This window comes from Amborella trichopoda, chromosome 1 (genome assembly GCF_054954075.1).
Source record: "Amborella trichopoda isolate Santa Cruz 75 chromosome 1, AtrichopodaSantaCruz75HAP2 v2.0, whole genome shotgun sequence".
Classification (NCBI taxonomy): domain Eukaryota; kingdom Viridiplantae; phylum Streptophyta; class Magnoliopsida; order Amborellales; family Amborellaceae; genus Amborella; species Amborella trichopoda.
The window spans coordinates 7,663,424-7,689,222 of NC_142336.1; the positions used below are offsets into that span (position 1 = coordinate 7,663,424).

A 25,799-nucleotide genomic window follows, 5' to 3' on the forward strand; every position below is an offset into this window, starting at 1 on the left:
TTATTTAAAACTTAAAATTTGAGATAATTTCTCTCTAATAATTTTGACATAGTTTCTCTCTCTTAATTTTTTTTAGATAGTCTCTCTCTAAAATATGATATTTTTTTCTATTTAAAATTTTAATATACTCTCTCTTTAAAACTTAAAATTTGCGATAATTTCTTTCTAAAAATTTTGAGATAGTTTATCTCTCTAAAAAAATTTAGATATTTTTTCTCTCTAAAATTTGATATAATTACTCTATAAAATTTTAAGATGTTTTCTCTCTCTAAAACTTAAAATTTGATATAGTTCCTCTTTAAAATTTAATATAGTTTCTCTCTCTTAAATTTTAATATACTTTCTCTCTAAAACTTAAAATTTAAGATAATTTCTCTCTCTAAAAATTTTTAAGTAATTTTTCTCTTAAAATTTTAGGTACATTCTCTATTTAAAATTTGATATAGTTCCGCTCTCTAAAATTTTAAAATACTTTCTCTCTCTTAAACATAAAATTTGAGATAGTTTCTCTCTAAAATTTTAAAACAATCTCTCTTTCAAATTTTAAGATACTTTTCTCTCTTAAATATAAAATTTGAGATAATCTCTCTAAAAATTTTGAGACAGTTTCTCTCTAAAAAATTTAAGATACTTTCTCTCTCTTAAACATAAATTTTGAAATAATTTCTCTCTAAAAAATTTGAGACACTTTATCTCTCTAAAAAAATTTAGGTAGTTTCTCTCTTTAAAATGTGATATAGTTTCTCCCTCTAAAATTTTAATACTCTCTAAAACTTAAAATTTGAGATAGTCTTTCTCTTTAAAATTTTTGAGATAATTTCTCTTTAAAAATTTTCAGGTACTTTTTCTCTCTAAAATTTTCATACCTACCAAATGTGCTATAAGTTTTGGTCGACAGACAGAAAAGTGGAATCCACGGGCCTTGGAAATTCAAAATCCATGTCCCAATCGGCCCCAAAATAAAACTATAGGTGTATGTTTGACTTAGACTATAGGTGTATGTTTGACTTAGTCTTGGATTTCTGTACCAACCGTATACCATTTGGAAGTGGAACCTCCATCACTATTTTTTCCATTCCCACCTGTAAATCCATGGCCCCAACAAACCATCTACAAATGAATGAGAGATTTCCAAAAGCTTGCATTTCTTCAAAGACCAAACTTTAGTATGGTCCACACGTCACAAGAACAACTGTCGTTCCATAGAGAAAGGTTGAACAAAGCTCAAGGAAAAAAGAAAAAGAGAAAAGAGTGGGGAAGAGAGAGAAAACAGTTGTTTTAGACCATATTTAGCATTGACTTTTCTCTCTCTAGAAATGGAAATGGAGAGAGAGAGTTCTGTTTCTCCCAACACCTCCTTGCTTGGTCCTATAGCATTTTTCTTATCTATGTAGAATTGAATATGTTTGAGGGAAGACATGGGAATTGGAAACTGAGAGTCTCTCTATTAGCTGTATGCAGACCAGGTAGAATTGAGAACAAATTTATGGTCAAATTTGTTTGAATAATTTCGTTTTCGATTGGAGAGAAAATAGGCGGATTCAGTTTGTTTGTGACATGACAAGGAATTTGATGACGCAGAAAGCCCATGTTTAAAGCATTGGGTCAAAGGATTCACCTATGAAACTTATTTTGTGGGCACAAACACTAGGTCTCTGTTTTTTTGCTGTTTTCAAGTGCATTCATGTATGTGACTGCAATTTTTGCAGGATGCCAAGATCAAGTGTTGGGCTCTGTTTTTGCTAGTTGCTCTCTCTCTCACACACACAGAGTGGAGCCTGCGTGTGAATTCACGAAGGCTGGTTTCATGGGCAATTGTTTGAATGCAAATGTTAGACCAAAGAAATCAAATACAGTAACGTTATCTTCCCGTGAGTCTCTCTCTCTCTCTCTCTCTCTCTCTCTCTCTCCTATTTGGGCTCTCATTTTTTGGCAATTTTTTCACAGAAACTTCAAACTCTGGCCTGTGTCCGAGGGCCCAAGTTCCATTCCCTTCCAGTAATAAAACATCTGCTTTCAGCATAAACAGCTGTGGAGACACGCCGACACCACGAATCAAGGGAGATGCAAACTCTTGTCAAAATTTGAAGACTTTCACTTTCGATGAGCTCAAAGCTGCAACGAGGAATTTCCATTGCGATGGTCTTATCGGCGAGGGAGGTTTCGGGTTTGTGTTCAAGGGTTGGATCCATGAAAGTACTCTCTCTCCTACAAAACCAGGCATGGGTATTGTTGTGGCTGTCAAAAAGCTAAAGTTGAATGGCCTACAAGGTCACAAGGAATGGCAGGTAATTTATACTTCTTTCACATAGTTTTTGTATATGGGGCTGATCAAATTGAGGAATTACTTGAGCCATCTCTCTCTCTCTCTCTACTTCTTCTTCTCTCTCTCTCTCAAACTATCTGGCTCAGCTCGGCTATGAAAAACCTGCGAACTAAGAGAATTCGAAGTTTAGTTTCTTGCTTGGGGGAAGTTAAATCTCTCTCTCTCTTGGTAGACAGAGGTGAACTATTTGGGGCAGCTTCACCATGAGAATTTGGTTAAGCTCATTGGGTATTGCTCAGAAGCAGAGAACAAACTCCTGGTCTACGAATTCATGCCTAAGGGGAGCCTTGAGAATCACCTATTTAGGAGTATGCAAGCAACAACTCCCCATTTTCCATGCTTTCAGATTTCTTCAATCAAAACTGGCCAACATTGGGCTGTTTAAATTCAAAATGCTCCACCTCTAATAACTTTGTTTTGGAACCGATTCTCTGTCTCTCTCTGTAAAGCAGGAGGTCGTCACACTCTTCCCTGGGATGTAAGAGTCAAAGTTGCCATGGGTGTTGCCCAAGGACTTTCATACTTGCATAATGCAGAGATTCAAATTATCTACAGGGATCTCAAGGCTTCAAATATTCTACTAGACTCGGTATGTCAAAATACAATAAAGTTTCCATCGACATCTCACTCTTAAAGGAAATTATAGGGATGCATGCATCAATTCATCAAAATGCTTAAATGCATGCAAACAACATGCAGGATTTCAATGCAAAGCTGACAGATTTCGGGTTCGCGAGGGAAGGCCCTAGAGGAGATGACAGTCATGTATCAACCAGAGTGGTGGGGACTCATGGTTATGCTGCTCCTGAATATCTTGCAACAGGTCATGCCTTTTCCTCCTTTGCTTTTGAATTTTATTACTTCTTACAAAATATTTTGGTGGGATTGTATGCTCTCAGATTTTTTATCAATGTTTTTATCATCGGGCTCGGCCCCTGCCCATGCTGAGGTACTCAGCTGAATCCAAGTATATACTCAGTCAAGTACTTCACACCTCCAAAAATCTTTGAAAAAGAAAAATCCCAAAAAAAAGGAAAAAAATCAGGTAAAAAGTGGAGATAGCTTTGGGAGGAGAGAGATGGAAAAGGGGTGGATCCTCCATCTCCGTTTTAGAGAGAAGGGGTGGATTCTCCATCCCCCCTTTAGCGAGAGAGAGAGAGAGAGAGGAAAACTGGAGGCAGATTTCTTCCTCTGAGAAAGAGAGAGATGAATAAGAGATCGGATCTGCCCAGCACTTAGAGAGAGAGTTGAAAGTGGGCAGGTCTGGCCCCATTAGAGAGAGGAAAAAGGGGGCACAACTGCCCCCTTCAAGAGGGAGAGAGATAAGAGGACAAGAGAGATGAAAAGGTGGGGAGGGCGAGGGCAGAACGACACCCCTTCTAGAGAGAGATAAGAGGGGGCTTCACCTGCTCCCCTTTAAGAGAGGGAGAGATGAAAAAAGGGGATGGTTTTGCCCCCTTTTAGGGAGAGAGAGAGAGAGAGAGAAACCATTTACTTGAGTGAGTTCATGGGTACTCAGCTCGGCAGGCCAAGGCCAAGCAACTCAACTGAGTTCCAAGTGAGCTTAACATTATGCTATTTACTTTTGGTACAAGTCACAATCACTCTCAATTATTATACGTCATATCCAACAATTGGGGATGTGTCACAAAGTTCAAGATTCTTTCGAACTTTTTGAGCAAGGGGATATGTGACCTCGTACCAAAAGTGTGAACGGTCTTATTGTGCCCTTTTCCTATTTCAATTTGAGTGACAGTTCAGGGGAAAGTCACAATGGATCCAAAAATTTGTAATGCCCCCAAGCCCTTTATCTAAAGAGCACACTATTATGACTGAAGAACAAAATAAAACACACACCAACCAATAAAAACATAAATTAACCTGTGCAAATTTATAACTTCAGTTAAACTGTAACTAAGCTTGGCAAAGTTTTAACCAAGGTACCTCAGCCTTAGGTAAGCTTCAATTAGAGATGGAATGTGATATAAGCCTTAAACCTCAAACACACTCTTGATTAACCATTTTGAACAAATTAGCCAGGTTCAGTTTCACAACAAGGGCCCAAGCTTAACAAAGCAAAGTTGAGCTTGCCAATCCAGTCAATGTTCATATAACATAGGTGTGGCTTGCCCAAAGACATATTGAACCAAACTTCTTGTCTGATCCAATTCGGATAAACTGGGTCCTAGTCGATCTAAACAACCCACCATGACAAAACAGCCCACCTAATATGGTTGTAATAGCCTGGGTCCAGTTCAATCCAAACCAGGCCAAAGCAGGTCGAACTGGTCAATCCGGTCTGATTCTAACAACATGGGCTGGTTCAATTTACTAAAATGAGTCTGGTTCTACGGAAACCAGGTCAAACTAATCAGCCAAGTCCAGTTTCGTTAATGGAGAGTAATGAAGTTTTCTTTTTTTGACAAATCAGGTCGCTTGACAACAAAGAGTGATGTATATAGCTTTGGGGTTTTGTTGCTTGAACTATTGTCAGGGCGGCGAGCAATCGAAGAGTCAAAATCTCAGGCTGAGTGGTGCCTGGTCAACTGGGCAAAGTCATTTTTAACGGAAAGAAAGAAAGTATTTCGAATTATGGATACAAATTTGCAGGGCCAATACTCTCACAGAGAGGCTCAAGTGGTAGCTACATTAGCCCTCCAATGTGTCAGTTGGGAAGCCAAAACCAGGCCGAAAATGAGAGAGATTCTCAACATTTTGGAACAGTTGAAAGATAAAGGAAATGATGAAAATCCCCCAAACCGAACGGCTCGAGTATTAAAGGCCCACTAAGAATGCATCCATGCATTTGAGTCCAAGTAGGAATTGAGACTTCCAATCATAACAAGGTAGGCTGACTTAAGTCACTGGACCCTAACTGTGGTTACATACAAATGGGTAAAATTCGAAGGTTTGTCATGAAACAAGATCACACTTCATCTCATTTGTGCCATTCCTCCAACTCGAAATTTCTTTGCTTTTGTATTTTTGTTTTTCTTTCTCTTTTTTCCACCATTTGGAACATTTTTCATTATTTTTTATTATCCCTTCTTCTTGCACATAATCCTTCTTTTCTTATATTTTTTGCTCTACGAAATTATTTTACTAAAAGATCCAGATTTGAAACATGGGTTGGGATAGCTACCATCAGTCTAAACGATCAAACATATATGCATTTCTATTCCAATATCAGTTTCAGGTGGCGTTTGTGTGTACAAATTTTCCATGGGAGAAAATAGTCAAATAATGAAATAACCTATCTACACTATCCATGCATATCAATAAAATACAATGGACTATTGGCAAGAGTAAATTACTCTGAAATACATTGTATAATACACCTATATAATACTGAATAGTTTACCCGAGACATGCTCCTCTTCGATTTTTGGACCAAACTACCGTTTCTGATATTAACATCCAATAAATAGAACGATACATTGGTATGGTAAACAAGATTAACACACAAATCTAGAAATGGTCCAAATTTTACTTAGCAAGAACATAATCTTATTGAAATTATGCGATATTCTTCTCATGCTTAACGCTAATTTTCTGACATATTGCTCAATGAAGTTTAACTATTTGACCAATTTTATGTAAAAGAAACAGACATAACTATGGAAAATTACTTTACTCTGACATATACAATACAAATACAGTACACCCATACTATATAGACTACTTTACCCCTAAGACATGTTCCTCTTTCAGTTTGGACCTATTCATAATATGGAAACTACCCAATTAGTAACAACAACATAAAGAACAAGAATTCTCAATATATAGATGGGCACTCACGAATTATTTGATCAGTGAAACCAATGGATTCTTCTATTTTTTATCTACTTGTTCTTGAACTGAACCAGTAGCAGGACCTACTTAAACATGTACCCTCAGTTACTCTCTCATTTCAGAACATGAAGTGGTAAGGTTGCTGTACATTGTTTGCCGCTGTTTGAATAACAAATTAAAAGAATAATTTGGACTATGAAAGAAGAAATAAGCAAAGCATATATAGAAAATGATGTATCAATAAAAAAAAGTTAATCAAGGATTATGTCAATCATGCTAAAAGCATCAAGGCCGTTTCAGTGATATCAAGAGAGAAATAAAGGCTGTCATCACCATGCCATGTAATAAGAATTATTTATTAAATCAATCCCTGTAAAATTGATAATTTTCAAGAGTAAAACATATTTTCTCACAAAACAATTTGCGCCACCTGGGAGAGATCAAGCTAATTTTCCTACAACCCAAAAATTTCTTATCAAACATTATCCTCTATCACTAGTCTCCAGAGAGACAAAACAACAGGTAATAGTTTCGAGGAATGTCATATAAACACTAGTTTAAAGCAAAGCTATTAGTTGGTCACAAGTTCAAAACAAAGAAATTCACCTAAAGAATGAAATGGTGCGCAACCTTTATATCACTCGCCATTGCTCTTAAACCGCTGTACAGTTAGCATACTCAACTCCATGTAACGCTGGGCACAGTTAGAGAGGCATGTGACTTCACTATGACTGAAGCTGCTCCCAACACTACCAGTAACGCATTTATCCCAGCAAACATCAGTGAGCTTTGCCACCATTTGATTTACCATAGCCCTCTGCTGCTCTTGCTGTAGAAGACATCACACTAAAGTTAGTCCAGTTACATACAAGCAATCAACTTAGAAATTTTTAAGATTGGAAGTTTATTCCTTATTATATGATGTGGGCTTGCTTTGGACAACCATGGGTTAAGACATGTTTTATGTTTAAAAAATAGAAAAGTGGACCACCAATATATTAGGTCCCAATTTTCTGAATGAATTACCCAGATGTGGATATATAGTTTAAACGAGTGTTTTAAACTGTCGGATGTGGTCCCGAAGCGGTCGCGGGGCCGATGCGGTCCAGATGCCGGTGCATCACCCCAATGCGGTCAATAAATATAAAAAATTCAAAAAATCTCAAAAAATAGGTTAACACATGAGGTGATTTATGTGATAGTAGGTATTTAATTTATGAATAAAGTTTTTATAGAACCAAGGCTCTAAACAATCAAATTAGAGCCCAACTCAAAAATTTCATTAGAAGAGGCTGTTTTGATGCCCTAATGTCCTCAAATTGATCATCTCAACATCAAGATGCATGGACATGAGCAAAATTGGATTTCAAGTTTAGAAATACTGCATCTTATAATGCATTTTTTGGACCGTCAATTTTCAAGATTTTCAAGTTTTCGTAGATTTGCTCGATCTACACTCTATTTGAAGGTTTAAATTTTATAATTAAAAATAAAAATACATTTTAAGGCTATCACAAATATTTCCAATATGAAAACCACATTTCTCAACACAATTTGAAGGTGTGCTTTACTTTGATTGTTTAGAACCCCGGCTCCATACAAACTGCACCCTTAATTTATTCATTAACTCCAATTTTCTTGACTGTCAGAGACTCAGATTCCCCTGATAAAAGACATTAGAAATGGAAATTAGAAACTAGAAACTAGAAGCTAACTTTATAGAAGACATTAGAACTTAGAAGACATCATATTATCATTACTCAAAAACTTCCAAAAACCATAATCACAATTTCGCAATTGAAAATTTTAAAGTCACAAAGTCCAAAGCAAAAAAAATTTCACATCTTCTTGGCCCTTGAAACCCTTGATATGTTGACAAATCTATGCTCAAACTTCTTCAAAACACCACCCAAGCTAATTCCAATCCAACCAACACCTAAAGCAAATTGACAATTTTTTAAAGAAAATTTCAGCCAACTTTTTACCTCTTCGTTTGATCCAAAAGCAGCCACATTTATGGCTGTTTTTTTTTTGGGAGTTTAATACCCCCAAAACCCTTTACCCCCCTTTTGGGGGTGGGGGGGAATGACTACAATACCTTGCTTGTGGGCACTATTTTTTGCCCACGGGTTATGCGGCGCATATGCGCTATGCGCTATGCGGCTGCATATGCAGTGGGATGTGGCACATATGCGAGGGCATCCTACCAACGCGCATATGTGCCCCTATGCAATGCACTTCAGGGCGCATAGCGCATTATGCGGCAATGCGGTCACAATTTAAAAACAATGGTTTAAACTAAGAGCAGGCAATGTAGGTTACTTATTGAGAAACTTCCAACATCACGCACCAACGGGCATTTCCTTGTTATTAGTCTCTCTGGGCTGGTCATTCCTTGCATGGTTTCCTCTGTTTAGAAAGGTGGAACAGAGGTTGTGAGTCAATTTTGACATTTGAACTTCATTTTTTCAAATATCAATTAGACAAGTCATCTTGAGAGTCGTCATGCGAATCATCAATATCATCCTCGACGGCCTCCATGTATTCTTCTTCATCGGTCTCCTCTGAGCCAGCTTCTTCCTCGACCTCTGAAGCTAATGTGCGAGTGCGACTAGACCCAGCAGCTCATCTACTCCTTTGTGCTCTAGTGTTAGATCGATCTTCTTCCTTAACCCCTGTTGCTAGCTCGACATCAAGCCATGTAAGATCCTCACCGTCAAACACACGCTCTTGTCTTGGATCCACGGTCCACTCACATATGGAATCACCATCAGCTTCATATAATTGAATAGGGTTGAGCTTCGTACGATTTTCAAACCTCTCCCTAAGCCGCTCGTTACACCGCATATAAACCAAATCATTCAACTTCTTCTGCTCCAACCTATTTCTTTTTTTTGTATGGAGCTGTGGTAGAAATTTGAAATCAGATAAATTACATTTTAGATTAGAAAATTGAAATTCAAGAAATAAAGATTAAGGAATAAAGAGTAAAGGACTTACATGCTCAAATGCACTCCAATTGCGCTCACAACCAGATCAGCTACATGTGAGCTTCAACACTTGAATAACGAGACGTTGTAGATTTGGTGTCTCGCTTCCATATAATGCCCACCATGCCACTGTATAATATTTTATAATTTAGAATATAGTTAAAAATTACGGGTACTATACATAAAGTAAGAGAAAAGTAATATTATTTTTGGGCTTTTGGCCTTTACCTGGATATGTAGTGTCCCTATTTCGAGTGGCAATATCTCTCTCAAAGTTTTCCAAAGCTAACTTGAACTTAATCAATTCATGGCTCTAGATCTCATCCTAGATATCTTTGTCTGGCACCAACCTCTCCAGCACACCCACCATTTATTACATGATCTGACTCAATGGATGGGTGCTTGTAGTGAAGAGATGGGTTTAGAAAATAACCGGCTGAATGGAGGTGCCTATGAAGCTAGGTATCCCATCTCCTATCAATAATTTCAAGCATAGCCTTGCGCATAGTTTCATCATCATTTAAAACATCTTTTATTTCAGTTCTTGCCCTAGTCATTGCCTCATGTATGTAGCCCATGGCGGGCTTCGCATCACCATCAACCAGTCGAAGCACTCTCACTAAAGGGTAAGCCACCTCCAATGCAATAATTATGATTCCAAAAAGATGTATTCAAAATAATTTTTTCAGCCTTTCTCCCATCCTTATGCTTTGACCATTTACTTTGACACCATTGATCTGAAGCAAACATGGTCCTCAAGGCACTTTTTTGCTTGGCTAGGCTTCGAAGAGTGAGAAATGACGTGACAAATCTAGTGATACCCGGTCTCACTAATTCTCTCTTCTTTGTAAAAGACCTCATCATGCTTAAGACTATGGTATGATTGTAAATAAATCCAACAACAAACATAGCTCTTGAAATCACCCCACTAAATAAAGATGTTGTACCCGTCTCCTTAAGCATAAGATTAACACAGTGAGCTGCACAAGGTGTCCAAAACATATGCTTCCTTTTCAAAGTCAAGAAATGCCCAGCTGCAGCATAGTTGGCACAAGTGTCAGTGATAATTTGTACCACATTTTGCTCCCCAACAAAATCGACAATCTCATCCATCAATCCAGATAAGCATATACCATCATGTGACTTCTCTGATGCATCAATAGACTTAACAAAAAAAAGTACCTGTTCGGCAGTTAACCCAAAAATTAATGAATGCCCTTGATTTCCCATCGGACAAACAATCACAAATAATAGTAGCCCCATATTTCTCCCACCACCTTTCTCTCTGAGAAATCAAAATTTTATTCACATCAAATACAGCATCCTTCAACAAGGGCTCCCTAACCTCATGTAGTCAAGGAGGAATAAGTCCTGGGCCATATTGCCCAATTGCCTGGACCATACATGCAAAACCATCCAGAGTTATAGTATTAAAAGGAATGCCGACCATGTAAATCCACTTTGCAATCCACTTACATACCAACTTCCTTTGTTCTTTCTATATTTATTGTCAATTGTAGTTTGTTTTGTTTTTTTCTTCCTCTCCTGAACCACAATTTCAGGGCTAGGGGTGAAAAAAGAATCCATTGGCCCCTTAGAGAGAGGTGTTCTTCTCTCAGCACTACCACCAATATTTATAACCCTCTCTCTTGAGGTTGGAGTATGAGTACCCCTTTGCCTCATAGCAACTTCAGACATATCATCGTCATCATCATCATCATCATCATCATCATCATCATCATCATCATTAATATCATCAAATAATTGCATATCATCAAGTAATTCCTTTCTTTTCTTTTCTTTTTTCTCTTTATCGTTTTTCAATCTATCCAAATATTCGCTAATCTCATTTTTTATATCATCTGTAGCTTGTGGGCATGCTCTTACATTCCCAAAAATTCCGGCTAAATGCTCTTTTTGTCAAAAAATACCACCCATATAAGTATTTCCACAGAGCAAGCATATCACACAATTTCTATCTTTCAGATTTTTTAGTTTGGCATATTTCCAAGCCGGATCCTTGTTACTAGATGATTGAGAAGAAAACATTGCCCCAAAAATAAGTATAACAGTATTATCGTACAAGAAGGAATAAAAAGTTACCGACTCTGTGGAGTAGTACTCGATTTCTTCACGGCCTCTGAAATCCCCCATTTCTTATCACAAATTCACCTTAACACCCCCAAATCAACAATAAAAGGCATCAAATGAACATCCAAGTATCAAACAACCGCCAAATCGAAGATTTGAATGAAAAACTTTTCGTCAAATTTTTTTTTTTCTTCGATTTGATGCAAAAAAAGCCACAAAAGTGGCTGGAAATCTTCGATTAGGGGGTATAGCATCCCCTCAAACAGTTTCCCTAAACATTGGAACAAAACAAAGACCATTTTGCCCCTCCCTGAGAGGCAAAATCGAAAAAACATTTCTTGAAAACAGATGCGGGCGAGATGCGGTCTGATGCGACCATGATGCAGGATGCGGCCATGATGAGGCCTGATGCGGCGCATATGCAACTGCATATGTCAAAAGCGCATATGCGCCTGAACGGGATGCGGATGCGAGCGCATCCCGCATGATGCAGCCGCATTTTAAAACACTGGTTTGAAATTCTAATTTTAAGATACTTATTCCTTGGCATTTTGACACTATATCAGTCATTTCTCCCTTTAATTTTTCATTTCTTCATGCAATTAAACAGGCTAAAATGAAATTAACATCAGCTGACTATTTGGATGATACACTCAACTAAATTAACAACTACAAGAAAGGAATGAAAACAAAACATGATGAGGAAACCCAATCAAGAGCCCATCATTATCATCATCATCTGAGCCTTATCCCAACTATTTGGGTCGCTACACGAATCTTACCTTCAGTTAGACCATAAGTCACCATATATTTTCTTACTACTTCCATCCATATCTTTTGGGGCCTTCCCCTTGCCCTTTTAGAGTCTTACTCTTGAACCAAATCACCCCTCCTAATTAGTGTTCTTCTAGGTCAATGTTGTACATGACCAGCCAACCTGAGTATACTTTCCCTCATTTTATCGCTTTTTGGACTACTCCCTCGAGTGTATTCATTTCGAATTCTACTCTTACTTGTGTTGCCACTCATCGATTTCAACATCCTTGTCTCAGCTATACTTATTCTATGGATATGTTGTTTTTTAACCACCCTACATTCCATCACATAAAGCATGGCTGGTCTAATAGTTGTCTTATTTCTTTGGTATGTGACAATCACATAAAACTCAAGAAGCACATCTCCACTTCATCCACCCAGCTCTAATTCTATGAGCAATATCTTCCTCTATCTCTCCACTTTAAGTACCGAAACTGTAGGAATAAAAAAATAACCTGAAATCAGATTGGCACGTGAAGTGGTAATCTGGCTTCTTCCAGAAAGAGACCAAAAAGTCAGTTCGGCACTTGTACAACTAAAAGAGAACCCAAAAGTTAGTTTGGCACTTTAAGTGTGTTACCAACTTATAGCAAAGAAAGATAATCCAGAAATTGGTTTGGCACTTGAAGTGTCGGACCCACTTATTGCAAGAAGAGAACCCAGAAGTCAATTCAGCACTAGATGTACATAATTACCTTCTAGCAAAACAGAGAACCTAGAAATTGGTTCTGAATGTCAAACCAATACAAGACATTCTTATTAGACAAGTATATGGGTGTGCACATTGTTTTTGCTAAGCATATTGGTTCGGCACTTCAAGTGCTGGACCAATACTTAACCCTCAAAAATGGGAAAGTGCTAGAGGCAAACATGCGGTTAAAAAAAAGGCAGTTTAGCACTTGTGAGTATTTTTGGAAAATATTCGACAAAAAGAGGACCTCAATGTAAAACATGAAAATTTTGGGACAAGTTTTTTATTCCAAAAAATATATAGGATATTTAAATCAATTTTCCTTTTATAATGTTAACAATATCTTTTGATAGATATAATGGTAATAATAATATCAATATTTAACTTTTTAGTAAATTGGTAACAATATTGCATAAAGCCTATATACAAATGCAAAAGGCAGTAGTCCAGAGTTTGCATTAAGACCCATAACCTAAAACCCTCTTAGGGCCAATTTGAATATCAAGAAAGGGAACTCATTTCCATGGAGATCAAGCAATCCTCAGTTTTGATTCCATTTGGAGATGAAATATATATCTTCGTGTGGATATCTCTCTCCACATTTTGAGGCCAAAACATGGAGATGTGTATTCCATCAAAATAGGTGGAACACTGATCTCCCAGAGACAGCTCTACATGCAGACTTCAGAAAGAGGACTTCAAACGTCCCAATAATAGTTTTAGTAATAGCAATTATAATATTGTTATTATTATTAGTATCATCATCGTCGTCGTCAAAGCCTTTTCCCAACTAATTGGGGTCGGCTACACAAATCCCGGTCTGTCATTCTGCTCTATTAAGGGACATACCCTCAGTGAGGCTATAAGTCCAAATATCTTTTCTCACTACTTCCAACCATTCCTTTTGGGCCAACCCCCCTTTTTGCACCTTCTACTAGTACTAACTCGCATCTCCTAACATATGTAATATTGGGTTTGTGCCACACATGGCCAACTTACCTAAGACTACTCTCTCTCTCATCTTATCGCCTATTGTTGCTACACCTAAATTTTTCCAAACGTATTCATTTCGAATTCTATTCGTTCTTGCCTTGCCACTCATCCATCTCAACATCCTCATCTCCGCTACACTTATTTTATGGGTATATTGTGTTTTGACCGTCCAACATTCCGTCCCATAGAGCAAAGCTGGTCTCACAGCTGTCATATAAAACTTGTCCTTTGGCTTCATTGGTATGTTGCAATCACATAAATTTCGGTTGCACATTTCCACTTCGCCCACCCAGCTCTAATTCTATATGTGACATTTTCATCAATCTCTCCATTTTTTTGGATTATTGATCTAAGATATCGAAAGTGCGCTCTTTTTGGTATTTCCTGACCGTCAATCTTAACTGCTTCCTCGTCTCTACTCCTATTATTACTAAACTTGCACTCCGTATACTCTGTCTTAGTCCAGCTAATTTTAAAAACTTTAGATTCTAGAACATCCCTTCAAAGTTATGTGTGTTGACGCCTTTTCAGGTCTCATCGATCAAAACTAATCTACAAACAACATGCACTACGGTACCTCATCTTGTAGGTGCTTAGTTAAGTTTTCCATAACTAAGACAGAGGTATGGGCTCAATGTTGACCCATAATGTAGGCCTACTATCATTAAAAACTCATTTGTCTCTCCACTAGTTGTTGTACACTACTTAATGCTTCATCGTAAATATCTCTCACCAAGGCAATGTAGTGTCTAAAGACTCCTTTTTTTTCCAACACCAACCAACAAATCTCGAGGTACTCTATCATAAGCTTTCTCTAGATCAATAAAGACCATCTGGAGTTCTTTTCCTTCGCCCTAAACTTCTCAATCAGTTGCCTAAGTAGGAATATAGCCTCGGTTGTTGACCCTTCTGGCATAAGACCGAATTGATTTTCCGATACACTCATTTTATGCCTTAATCATTGCTCAATCACTCTCTCTCAGTGTTTCATAGTGTGGCTCATAAGTTTGATCTCTCGATAGTTCGCACAATTATGTTTCACCTTTGTTCTTGTAAATAGGTACCACAGTATTTTTCCTCCATTTGTCTGGTATTTTCTTTGTTCTCAATACCTTGTTGAACAACTTGGTCAGTCAGTCAATGCCAATCTCCCCCATACACTTCCAAACCTCTATCGGGATATCACTGGTCTTAAAGCCTTTCCTATCTTCATCCTTTTCAAAGTTTCTTCCACTTTTGATATCTTAATCCTATGAATATATTTATGACCTCCGCCCTCATTTATGCCAATAGTTCCTTCTACCGCTATGTTCCAATTTTGTTCGTGATTTAATAACTTTTGAAAATAAGCTCTCCACTTTTTGTTGACCTCTTCATCCTTCACCAAGACCCTTTGACCCTTACTCTTAATGCATTTAATATGGTCTACATCCCTACAATTTTTTTCTCATTTTTTCTAAGTTGAAGACATCTTTTTAGCCTTTTCTTGTTCTCAGTTTACTGTATAGATTATCAAATGCCTTAAGTTTAGCCTTATTATTTTTTTAGCCTTATCTTAGCATTTTTATATTATTCTAAGTTTTGATCATTTCTATTACACTGCCAAATTTTATAACATGATCGTTTTTCGCTAATGGCATTTTGAAGTCTGAACCTCATCACTCCACCACTAAGTTTCCTTATCAGGATTTATTTTCCCTCTAAATTCTCCTAAAACTTCTTTTGCCACTTTCTTAATACAGTTAACCATCTCATTCCACATAACATTAACCTCGTATTCAGAGTTCTAGTTTCCTTCTTTAACTAATTTATCACTAAATAAGTCTATTTTCTTATTTTTTAAAATTCCACCTCTTAGTTCTTGGCACCTATTTATTTTACCCCTTCTCTTCCATGTCTTTATGCAGACGTCCATAACCACGAGCCTATGTTGGGTAGTCAAACTCTCTCCTAAGATAACTTTGCAATCTTCACTTGATGGTCAATCTACGTTCGTAACTAGGAAGAATTCTATCTGGTTTTTAGGTATATAGGTTATTAGATGTTCATCTCATTTTTTAAAGTAAGTGTTTACTAAGTGTTTACTATTGCTAGGTTGTAGGCCATAGCAAAATCTAGAATAGCCTCACCCATCTTATTTCTTTCACCAAACCCATATCCCTTATGTACCCTTTCATAACATCTACCATCCTTCCCTACATAACCATTAAAGAGCCCTCCTAAAAAGGTCCTTTCTCCTTTTGTATGCCTTGGCCTATTCCATCTATGTCCTCCCAAAATTATCTTTTACTTCTATCCTATAATCCTACTTGTGGTGCATAAGCAATAATTACATTAATTATCTCTTCCCCTTATACAAGTTTAAGTAATAGGAGCCTATCACCTATTCTCTTGACATTAACTACTTTATCTTTAAAATCTTTGTCTGTTATTATGCCTATGCCATTTCTATTATTATCCTTTCCTTTATACCAAAATTTAAACCCATCTATTTCTTTAGTTTTTGCTCATTTTCATTTAATTTTCTATAGACAGGTTATGTTTACTCTCCTTCGTCTCATTGTATCCACTAACTCCATACTCTTACCTGGAAGCGGTGTTTCAAAAAGCACTAAGCAGCGCCTAGGCGGCCGGGGGGGTCAAGGCCGCCCAGCGCCTATTCTGGCGCCTAAAACCTAGGCGGCCCAGTAGAAAGAAATTTTTTTTGAGCTTTTTCTCTTTCTAGAATAGGCTCTAATGGGTTTTAGGGTTCAAATTAACCTAAAACCCACAATTTTGCCTTTTTAGTATCAAAAAAAATCCAAAAATGCCCTCAACGAGTGGCATTTCCTCCCTTGGGCGGGATGCAGGCCTTGGGCGGCCGCCTAAGCGGGTTCCGGGTGCCTAGGAAGGCGCCCAGGGATATTCGCCTAGTTTGGCTGCTTAGGCTTGGGCAATGCACCCAAGCCTTCTAGACTGCCCACCCAGGCATTGGGCGGTCCGCTTTTTAAAACATTGCCTGCAAGCGTTCCTACATTCCATATGGCTAGACAAATCCTATTCTCTTGAACTAGCTTCTTTACTCGCGCTCGTCCAGAAAGTTGCGGGAAGCCTTGCCTATTTTTCACCGCAACCGGCAGCGCTGCAGTGCATCGCTTCTGGGGAATGCCTTAGCCCCTTGCTCATTTTTCACTGTACCTAGGTTCCGGTATAGCACGTTGCTTCTAAGGAACACCTTAGCATAAGCAAATATAGTAGGTATCTATGATATGTAATAATATATTAGTACTATGCATATTATTAAACTACTATGATGTTTTTTATAAATATATTCTATTATTATTATATTATAATAATATTAATAATATTTTTGTTATTAATATTATATTGATAATATTATTATAATACAATACTATTAACATTTACTATTATTATATTAGTGATATTAATGATTCATGATTATATATCACATTAATTTATCAATAAATTATCAATGGTAATTGCCCAATAATATTTTTAATAATAATAATGATAATAATAATAATAATAATAAACTATTATTATTAGTTTTCATAATATATTATTATGCATATTATTGTACTATTATAATGTTTAATATTAATATATTCTATTTTCATTGTATTATTACTAATACTTTGTTATTGTTAATATTATATTAATAATAAATATTTTATACTCTTGTATTAATGATATTGTTAATTTATTATTATATAATCACATTAATTTATCAATAAATTATCATTGGTAATTTAAACTTCATCCCCAGTTAGTACGATGGGAATAGTGCAAGACAGGAATCAGAGTACAGAAAATTGACTAGGCCAAGGTACTTGAGCCTTGGTTGAGGAGAGTTGCTAGCCAAGTAACTCGCCTGAGTCCAGCTCCAGTTAAAAAAAATAAAAATAAAGAAAAAAAGTATAATATATATAATATAGCCTCCCACTTTCTTACATCAACTATAAAAAAACATGAAAATTAGGTTGCCCGTTATTGGGATGCCCCGTTATGAGAGATCCTGAGTTTGATTCTCATGGTCGCTTTTTTTTTTAACTCCTATTTCTTAACTCTTTAAAAAAAAAGATTATCTAGTGGGTTTTATTAGAAAATCATAGCGATATTCATTGAGGGAATCGATTGGGATGCCCCGTTATGAGAAGTCCTGGGTTCGATTCTTGTGATCACTTTTTTTGGAACTCCTGTTTCTTAACTTTTAAAAAACAAAAGATTGTCTAGTGGGTTTTATTAAAAAATGAGGGCGATGTTTGTTGGGAGAATCGAACCCTAACTGCGATGTTAAATGCACGTGTATACCACCCAGAGTGACATCAATATGTCTTTGACTTAAAATTGACAAATTAATATATATATAGTGCCCCTTGGTAAAACTCACCTTGCCTATAGGGCAAGGATGAGTAACTTGGCCAAGTCCCGATACACTGACAGGGATATAATATATTTATGAGAAACACATAAATAGACAAGCATCTTCCAAGTCTCTTATCAAATGCTATCCAAACAAGAGACACATATAATCCCGGAGATCCCAATTCCAAGAGATGCCAATTCCAAGATAGGCATCTATTCAGGACATTCATCTCCGAGTATCCAAACATGCCCTTAAATATTAAAACCCTCTTAGTTGCACACAATGTAGGAACTTTGGAGCATAGATGAATGCATATAATTTATTAGTTTTGGATAACAAATCAGCAATTTCCTAAGAGATATAGCAAATTTCAAGGGAATCCCCCCTCTCCCACACCCCCCCCCCCCCCCCTCCCAGCCCACCAAAAAAAAAAACAAACCCAATAAACCCCTCCCTCCCTCCCTCCCTCACTCATTGAAGCCCCTCCCATTGTTGTAATTCTTAAATAACTTCTATTTAAAAAGTTACCAAATTGAATTTTTTTTCTTGTTTAAACGCGACAGTTACCAATTTACACGCATCAATTACATTCCATGGGTGTCATAATTCTAGTGCTCACTGGTACATACATGGTGGTGTTTGTGTGTTTTTTATATATGTATGTATATGTGTGGACTGCAATTACTTGTGAGTGCATCAGTATTACTTCATTCTAGTGGGGTCTTAAACCCGTTTTTGCATCATGCCAAATTTTTGTGTGTTATGGTCCTTGTATTTCCCATCGTATTCATCTATGGCTGCAATTCGCCAACCATAGATCCACCACTTAACAGTTAGGCATATCATTCTTCACATTTTTTAGTTCCTCCCACAATTTCATTTGTTATAAGTCAATTGTTTCTATTCATCATCAAGACATTGTGATTGTCATCCCCTCCCATGGAGAACATTTGACCAATAAACAATTTTCAACAACCTTCGCAAGCTTTCTACGCAAGAAGGCATTTTGTTTTTTGTTCTTTGATAAGTGTTGACATTTATATTTTACAAGAAGAATTACAGCAGAGTTAAAACATAGAGAGGACCCTGAGAGTGGGTCTCTCATAAAAAAGAAAAAACGAGCTTATAAAAGTGCCCTATACCTGTACCCCATAATGGGGAGAGTACATTAAAAGAAGATAGGGAGACAAAAATAAAAGACAGCTAAGGGTAGGGTCTCAGGTCCAAAAACGAGGTGGCTATGGTGCTGCAAGCAAGGCTACGGTACTTTCCTAGCTTCGTCTTTCGCTAATAGATCCGCGGATTAGTTTGACATCCTCCAAATTTGTCTCCATGAGGCGTTCATATCCTTGCATAATTGAGCAATCTCATCAAATATAGAGGTTAGATACCAAGGTGGTGGAGTTGTCCCCTTAGCCCATGCTATCACGTTTTTGGAGTCTCCTTCAATCTGTGCCCCATGCTAAATTAAAGGATCTAAGACCATAAAGCAGAGCCGAGGCTTTAGCATATTGTGAGTCATAGTGGCCAAGATATTCAGAGAAGGTAAATAAGATCTGGCTATTATGATCTCTGAAACACAACCACCCCCCCCCCTGCGTGGACAGGGTTCCCAATTGAGCACCCATCAAAGTTGAACTTGATGGTTCCTGTGTTTGAGAATGTTTTGCCAGTGTGAGTGGAAAGAATTCGCTGATATGCCCGAGAACAACTTATCAGTTGAGGCCCAAAAAATTACTTGGTAAGTAATCTTGTGAAATAGTGCCTAGGAGTTGTTAGGTTGTCCCTGGAAGATCCTGGAATTTCTCTCTTTCCAAATGGTTGCAGCTACTGTCGCCCCCCCCCACAGTATCTTTCCTGCTTTTGGCCAGTATGCCGCTAAGTCCATTGAGTGAAGGACTTTTAGGGGTGGTGGAGTAACCCAGAGAATATTAAACAACTGCAATACTTGAGTCCACAGTTCATAGGCAGTGCTACAGTGGATGAATAAATGAGTGTTGGTTTCTTCCTCGCCCTGGCACATAGCACATCTGTTGGGCATTTGATGGCCTCTTTTTGCAATTGATCCACAGTTAGTGCCCTTTGAGCAATAGCAATCCAATTGAACATTTGGATTTTGGGAGGGGCTATAGTGGACCAAGCCTTCGAGAGCACTGATTTGGGATTGAGAGGGTGGGTAGGTGGCTGGGTGAGCTTCCTGTAGAAGGAGGAAACAAAGAAATTTCCGATGGGTTCTGGGGCCCATATTAATGTGTCCCTCCCTTGGGAGGGGATGAAGAAGGAGTCAAGTAGGGCCAGAAGTCAGATGAAAGAAGTAGTTTCCTCATCATTGAGATTTCTTCTAAAAGTGGGGGGTGTTCCAAATTCTGGATTTTGCAAGAAGGCATTTTGTTATTACAAAAAATAACAATATGAAACATGTTTAGTTAGGGTACTTGGCTGCCACCTCAAACCATGTAATGAAGGCATGGGCATTTTGGTGATGAGTTTCTTTCTTAAAACTAAAAGTAATTCATGGGCATGTGTGGATGACAATGTCACTTGAACCTTCATTTTCAAATACCATGCCAAACCACAAATCATATCATAGAGGCTTTTCATCTACAAAGGTGAGTGTCTCTTAGGACTTCCTCTGTCTTTCTCTCTCATTGTGTCTCTCTCCCTTGCTTTTCTCTTTCTCACTCTTCCAAATCAGCTCTCCTCTCTCTTCCCAAACTTGTTCTTCTCTGTCCACACTTACATCCACTGGAGGTCCTCCACCAAATCAGAAGCCCCATTGCCATGGCCACTCCTTCAAGCTTGCATTGAAGCCAAGGCCTTTCTTCCAGCAAAATCTATGCATTGTCACATAATAATAAGTGGCTCTCCCTCATTCCACGTGTTAGAAAACTATATCTTGCTCCTCTACACCAAGCTTGGCTCTATTTCAGAAGATGCCCATGTCTTCAACAACATTTCTAGGGTCTTTGCAACCTCTCTGAATGCCATTCTTTCTCCCTACACCAAGCTCAACTTTCTAAAGAAGTATGTCAAGTTTTTTACAAATACCCATATCATAAAAACTCCATTACTTGAAACTCGACGGTCAAATCTTACAAAGGAACAATATGATTTTAAGTGCTAGAAATTTTTTTCATGAAATTCATCATAGACATGATGTATCATGTAACAGAATGCTCATGATGTATCTGGCAAACTAAACATGGTTTCAAGGCTCTTCATAGAGATGGGGAGAGCCAGTTTCAGACTGACTGAATTCATCATAGACTGATTCTTCTCTTTCAGGCAATTATCAGAGTCTCTCAGAGATTTGAATGAAATGGGACATTACTGGCAGCTAAATTACGCCAAACTACAAATTGACGTAAATGTGGTTTGTTTAACTCCAACAAATGGCCATCTGCACTTTTTTCAAAGAACAGATTCACTTTCATTTGGTGCTGAACTGGTAGTTGAACAATCGCATAGAGGTGGTTGGTGGATTTATTATATAGGACTCTTGGGTATGCTCAATTGATAACCACAGGTATGGCAACGACTATGATACTTGACTGACTGCAAAAACTATTGTCAACCATGGCTTATTTGATAATTGGTGATTTTCATTTGGTATGACTCAGTGCAATCAATTTCATAACAAGGATCCACCTCTTGGATAGGCTTTGATGTACAAAGCCAGGATAAGTACATGCAATATCATGGCAAGATCATGAGTTAGCCTCCCTAATAATACCAAATCCATTAGAGCTCACTCTGACCGAATAGTGATGACTTCGGACAGGGAAGTTACACAAAGGACAACAAGATGAGTTCTGGCTTTTTCTTTTTTGTATTTTCTCTTGTCCGAGGTCTCCTCTTTTTTTTGAGGAATTTAAAAATGGCCCACTCCATTCTCATTATTTTTTCTACTAAGAATCACTCTTTGATCCCCAAACCCATTCACAAAACACAAAGAGCTGGAGTTTTCTTAGACATTGGGGTTGCACCTGAATGATTCGAGAGCTTTAATGGCAGTTGCCCTCAAAATGTATTGTCTGAGGTCTCCTCTTGTTATATCAAAGAAAGCATTTGGTTAATAGATTTTTTTTTTTTTACACTATATATTAGGAAAGACCTGGACTTTCTTTTGATTTAAGAGTTCTAAAATGAATTCTAGGGTTTTAGGGTTTCACCAATGAGTGTGTTTCACCTCTGATAAGTATTCCTTATTTAATCAAATTGCAAGAAAACGGGTCTATTTAGTACTTTTCAAGACCAACACAGTATCCCGATGGTTCACAACTTCGAGTAATTCACATGAAAACACTAAAATTGACTCTAATTTATCATATGTACAACATTAACAATCAAAATCAAGGGACATTAAAATAAAAATTGAATAAATAAATTACTCAGAATTGCTAGACAGACCCCAATAAATTTTTTTGATCAGCTGAAGAACCCAATAAAAACTATAACAGAACCATTTTACATTTGAGATAGACAATAAGCCATAATACAATGCAGACGAAATGCCGACTCAATATGAATCCTCAATGGAGGGCTTGCTATAGGTTGAGATATATATATATATATATATATATATATATATGAAAGATCAAAAAGAAAATGGGCATTTTTATTAATAGTAGAAAGTACTAATTCAGAAAGAAACAATGAGAAGAGTTTGCAGGGAAACCTCGAGTAGTCGTTGGAACTTGGCGCTATCGACTGAAGAAGAGTCCATCGCTTAAGTGAAGACGACTCCTCTCTCTCTCTCAAGATATTGCAGGCCCTACTGAAATCTCTCTCTCTCTCTCTCTCTCTCTCTCTCTCTCTCTTTTGCAGGCCCTTCTGAAATCTATCTCCAGTCTCTCCCTACTGAATCTCCCTCTATACGATATTGCAGGCCCTAGTGAAATCTCTCAACCAATAAACTTGAAAAAGTACGGTACACTTAACAAGCACGGTTGTTGATTTGTGCCTTCGTTCTAAAACTAGGATGGATGGGGATTTGTGGACAATAATGTTTTGTGACCTCTTTGTATTAAAACCGAAGAAAAATATTTTATGTCGGGTGAATTGCATTTCTACAAACTGCAGTCTATAGGTATAAAGCATCCATCTTAAATATGTAGATTTGGGCCGTATTTATAAAGAGGTCAATATTTCTATATGTGCAAACTTGATATGCATGCTAACCACATCTAAAAAATAAATTTATTAAGAGGTCTACATTTCTATATGTTCAGGCTTAGCTTGTATGTTAACCGCATCATTGATATTATGAAGTCATTTACTTTACGATTGTTGTGAGTCACAGTTACTCTTAGCTATTAAATGCCAAATTGGATGGTTGGGGGTATGTCACGAAATTCGAAAAAAATTGATGCTTTAAAATTTTTTTGATGAATTATTATTTTATTTTTAAATCTAGTTGATAACATACTTATAGCCACCACGATTTAAAATAGAAATGGTATACCATGAGACCATTATCTTTAGTATAGGGAAGTTACAATTGTTTACAACCATCTAATGTAAAAATAGATGATCTCTCTCTTATAAGATTGACATAAGTGATTGTGATCTCTTTGTATTAAAAATAGATAATCTTTGTCTTATATTTTTCCTCCATTATTAATGAAATCAACGCTACTAAAAAACAAGAAATTGTGTTTATACCAGTTCGCAAAATCGAATCAGAACGGTTAACAAGACATAGGCCTGCCTGGAAGCGGTTTAACTAGCCTAACCGGTGAACCGACCGACTCAATTGCTCTAATCAGGCAAATCTCGGGCGGTCAAAAAAGTGTTGAAACAAATTAAAAAAAATACAAAAAAAATCTACTGAAATATGAAAAACATATAAAGAATGATTAAAACAACACATTCAAATGAAGTTGAAAATTAAAGAAAAAAATAGATTTAAACCCATTTTATATTTTTCAATGGCTATTTTTAAAATTTTCTAAAAAAGATGGAAAAATATAAAAGTGAGTATTAATGACCAAAATAATTTTTAATATTTACCATAATGTAAAGAATATTTAAAAATACATTACAAATCAAATTTGAATTTATATACAATTTTTAATTTTTTTTTTTTAAAATACTGCTTGATCACCTTAACCTGCCAAAACTGAAACTGGCCAATAGCCGGTTCCGATCTAACCGAACGGTTAGCGATCAGATCGGGTAATTTTGTGAACAATAGTTTGAAGTTTGAAGTTTGAACTTCACATATTGAGAGAGCAAGAGAGAGAGAGGAGAGAAAGACCTATTAGAGAATCAAGGTTAGAAAACATTGGTAATATAGCTAATAGGCACAAACCGCACTATATATATATATATATATATATATATATATAACAGAAACTCAAAAGAAAGGAAAGAAAAAAACTTAGTCCAAATATAACAGAACCACGAACAGAGGTCACAATGGGTCTGACAGGTGAAAATGGGCATTGTAAATAGTCTCCCAGCCCATAACCGTTGAAAAAATAATATAAAGGAAGCAACAACAAATGTTTTTACTTAGAATGTCATAAATAACAGGCTGTTATCTTAGAAAATATCCTTTTTCGAAAAAAATTAAGTACGGTACTTTTTGAAGACTTCTATGCAAGTTTATTTTTTTTTTGGGTTACTTTTTTCTTCTTATATTTTGCCACATCTTTTACTTTTTTTTTCTTTTCCCAAATATCAATTTTCCCCTCTCTAAAGGCTATCATCATTATAAAAACACAATAATGGCCGCATCTGTTTCCTTATGTCCTCCATTGGAACTCCAAGGAAAAGAATTTGGTGGTCTTATATGAAATTTGGAAGTCTATGCTTACCATGTTTACAACCAAATCTGAGATCGGTTTCCTCCTCAAATTGTTGGCGATGCCACCTAATTTTCTAAGCCAAAAACACCATGAAACTGTTGGATTCCAAAAAACAACGTGAATTGACATTATTTTTTGGGTGAAGTTTGTATAAAGAGCCCCCGTTTTTTTTTTAATGATGTATAAGCAGCCTACCTTATACCACAAAAGTAAGGTACACAAGTAAATTGCTTGAAGATGTAGTTCAAGTTTTGGAAATCTTATGATGATTTGAAAATTTACTTTTTTCCTTAATAATGAAATTCAAAACTAAAAACATGGTACAGATCAAGTAAATTTATAAACACTTGAAAATCTTGAAATAGACACAGTCAAAAAATTTGTTACAAGATGTATAATTTTAAGGACTTGATTTTTTTTTTCCCCTTCTTATGCATAATCTTCAAATCGAAACGATCAAAGTACAATATTTTCCAATAGTAGAACACTTTCTTCTAGAGGATTAAGGTGCACCTTACTTCAATAGTATAAAAATGACACCTTACATAAACATTTTCCTTATCTTTTAAAGCCGTTGGAAGCAACAATAGCTTTCAAATTGCACTTACACTCCCATGCAGGGCCATGGTTTGTGGACGTCAGGGCTTCCATGAAACAGACATGCACTGATACTAGCTTGGCCCCAACTAAGCCATGAGATGCAGAGGGCTAGGCGCGTGTCATTCCTTCCTTCAAAGTCCAGTATTTTGAGCGAAAGAACAACAAATCCTAGTTTGACTTCTACCTTTTTTTTCTTTTTTTTTTTAATATATATAACTTAACAATATTACTAATGTTATTGATGAAAGAAGACTTACAAGGTAATTAATTATTATTAGTAATTTTGGTTTTGTAAAATATTTGTGTGTATTTCATAATAATA

At 36.7% G+C, this 25,799-nt stretch overlaps 1 protein-coding gene and 1 non-coding gene across 12 annotated transcripts; one reads left to right on the top strand and one right to left on the bottom strand.

Annotated features, from left to right (window-relative positions):
* The first annotated feature begins 231 nt into the window (after nt 1-231).
* Nucleotides 232-22,138, top strand: LOC18426243 (putative serine/threonine-protein kinase PBL3). Of its 10 annotated transcripts, XR_016044781.1 has the most exons (8): nt 232-1,466; nt 1,710-1,871; nt 1,948-2,288; nt 2,499-2,634; nt 2,779-2,915; nt 3,026-3,149; nt 4,758-5,172; nt 21,351-22,138. XR_016044781.1 is itself a non-coding variant. In XM_088852290.1 (7 exons), exons 1-7 carry the CDS (start codon nt 1,403-1,405, stop codon nt 21,377-21,379), a joined length of 993 nt encoding a protein of 330 aa, XP_088708416.1. In that variant the 5' UTR covers nt 232-1,402; the 3' UTR covers nt 21,380-22,138. The 10 variants fall into 10 exon arrangements, 9 of the variants coding, with proteins under 9 accessions (XP_088708416.1, XP_088708405.1, XP_088708394.1 ...); XM_088852290.1 differs by lacking the exon at nt 4,758-5,172; XM_088852279.1 differs by lacking the exon at nt 4,758-5,172 and having other exon boundaries at nt 2,776-2,915; nt 21,351-21,488.
* LOC18426244 (uncharacterized) lies at nt 6,828-22,830 on the bottom strand. Of its 2 annotated transcripts, none has more exons than XR_016044798.1 (3): nt 22,744-22,830; nt 7,690-7,781; nt 6,828-6,947 (listed from the first exon to the last, which is right to left on the bottom strand). It is a non-coding gene; the product is annotated as an uncharacterized LOC18426244 (transcript). The 2 variants fall into 2 exon arrangements; XR_016044802.1 differs by lacking the exons at nt 6,828-6,947; nt 7,690-7,781 and adding exons at nt 8,882-9,022; nt 9,119-9,237.
* Between the last annotated feature and the right edge of the window lie 2,969 nt (nt 22,831-25,799).

What these genes read in the sequence shown, in the direction of transcription:
- LOC18426243 (XM_088852268.1), top strand. Translation starts at nt 1,403, where the DNA reads ATGTTTGAGGGAAGACATGGGAATTGGAAACTGAGAGTCTCTCTATTA. An exon ending in AAGGTCACAAGGAATGGCAG is followed by an intron (nt 2,289 to 2,498) that starts GTAATTTATACT and finishes CTCTCTTGGTAG; the next exon opens with ACAGAGGTGAACTATTTGGG. An exon ending in TCCTGAATATCTTGCAACAG is followed by an intron (nt 3,150 to 4,757) that starts GTCATGCCTTTT and finishes TTGACAAATCAG; the next exon opens with GTCGCTTGACAACAAAGAGT.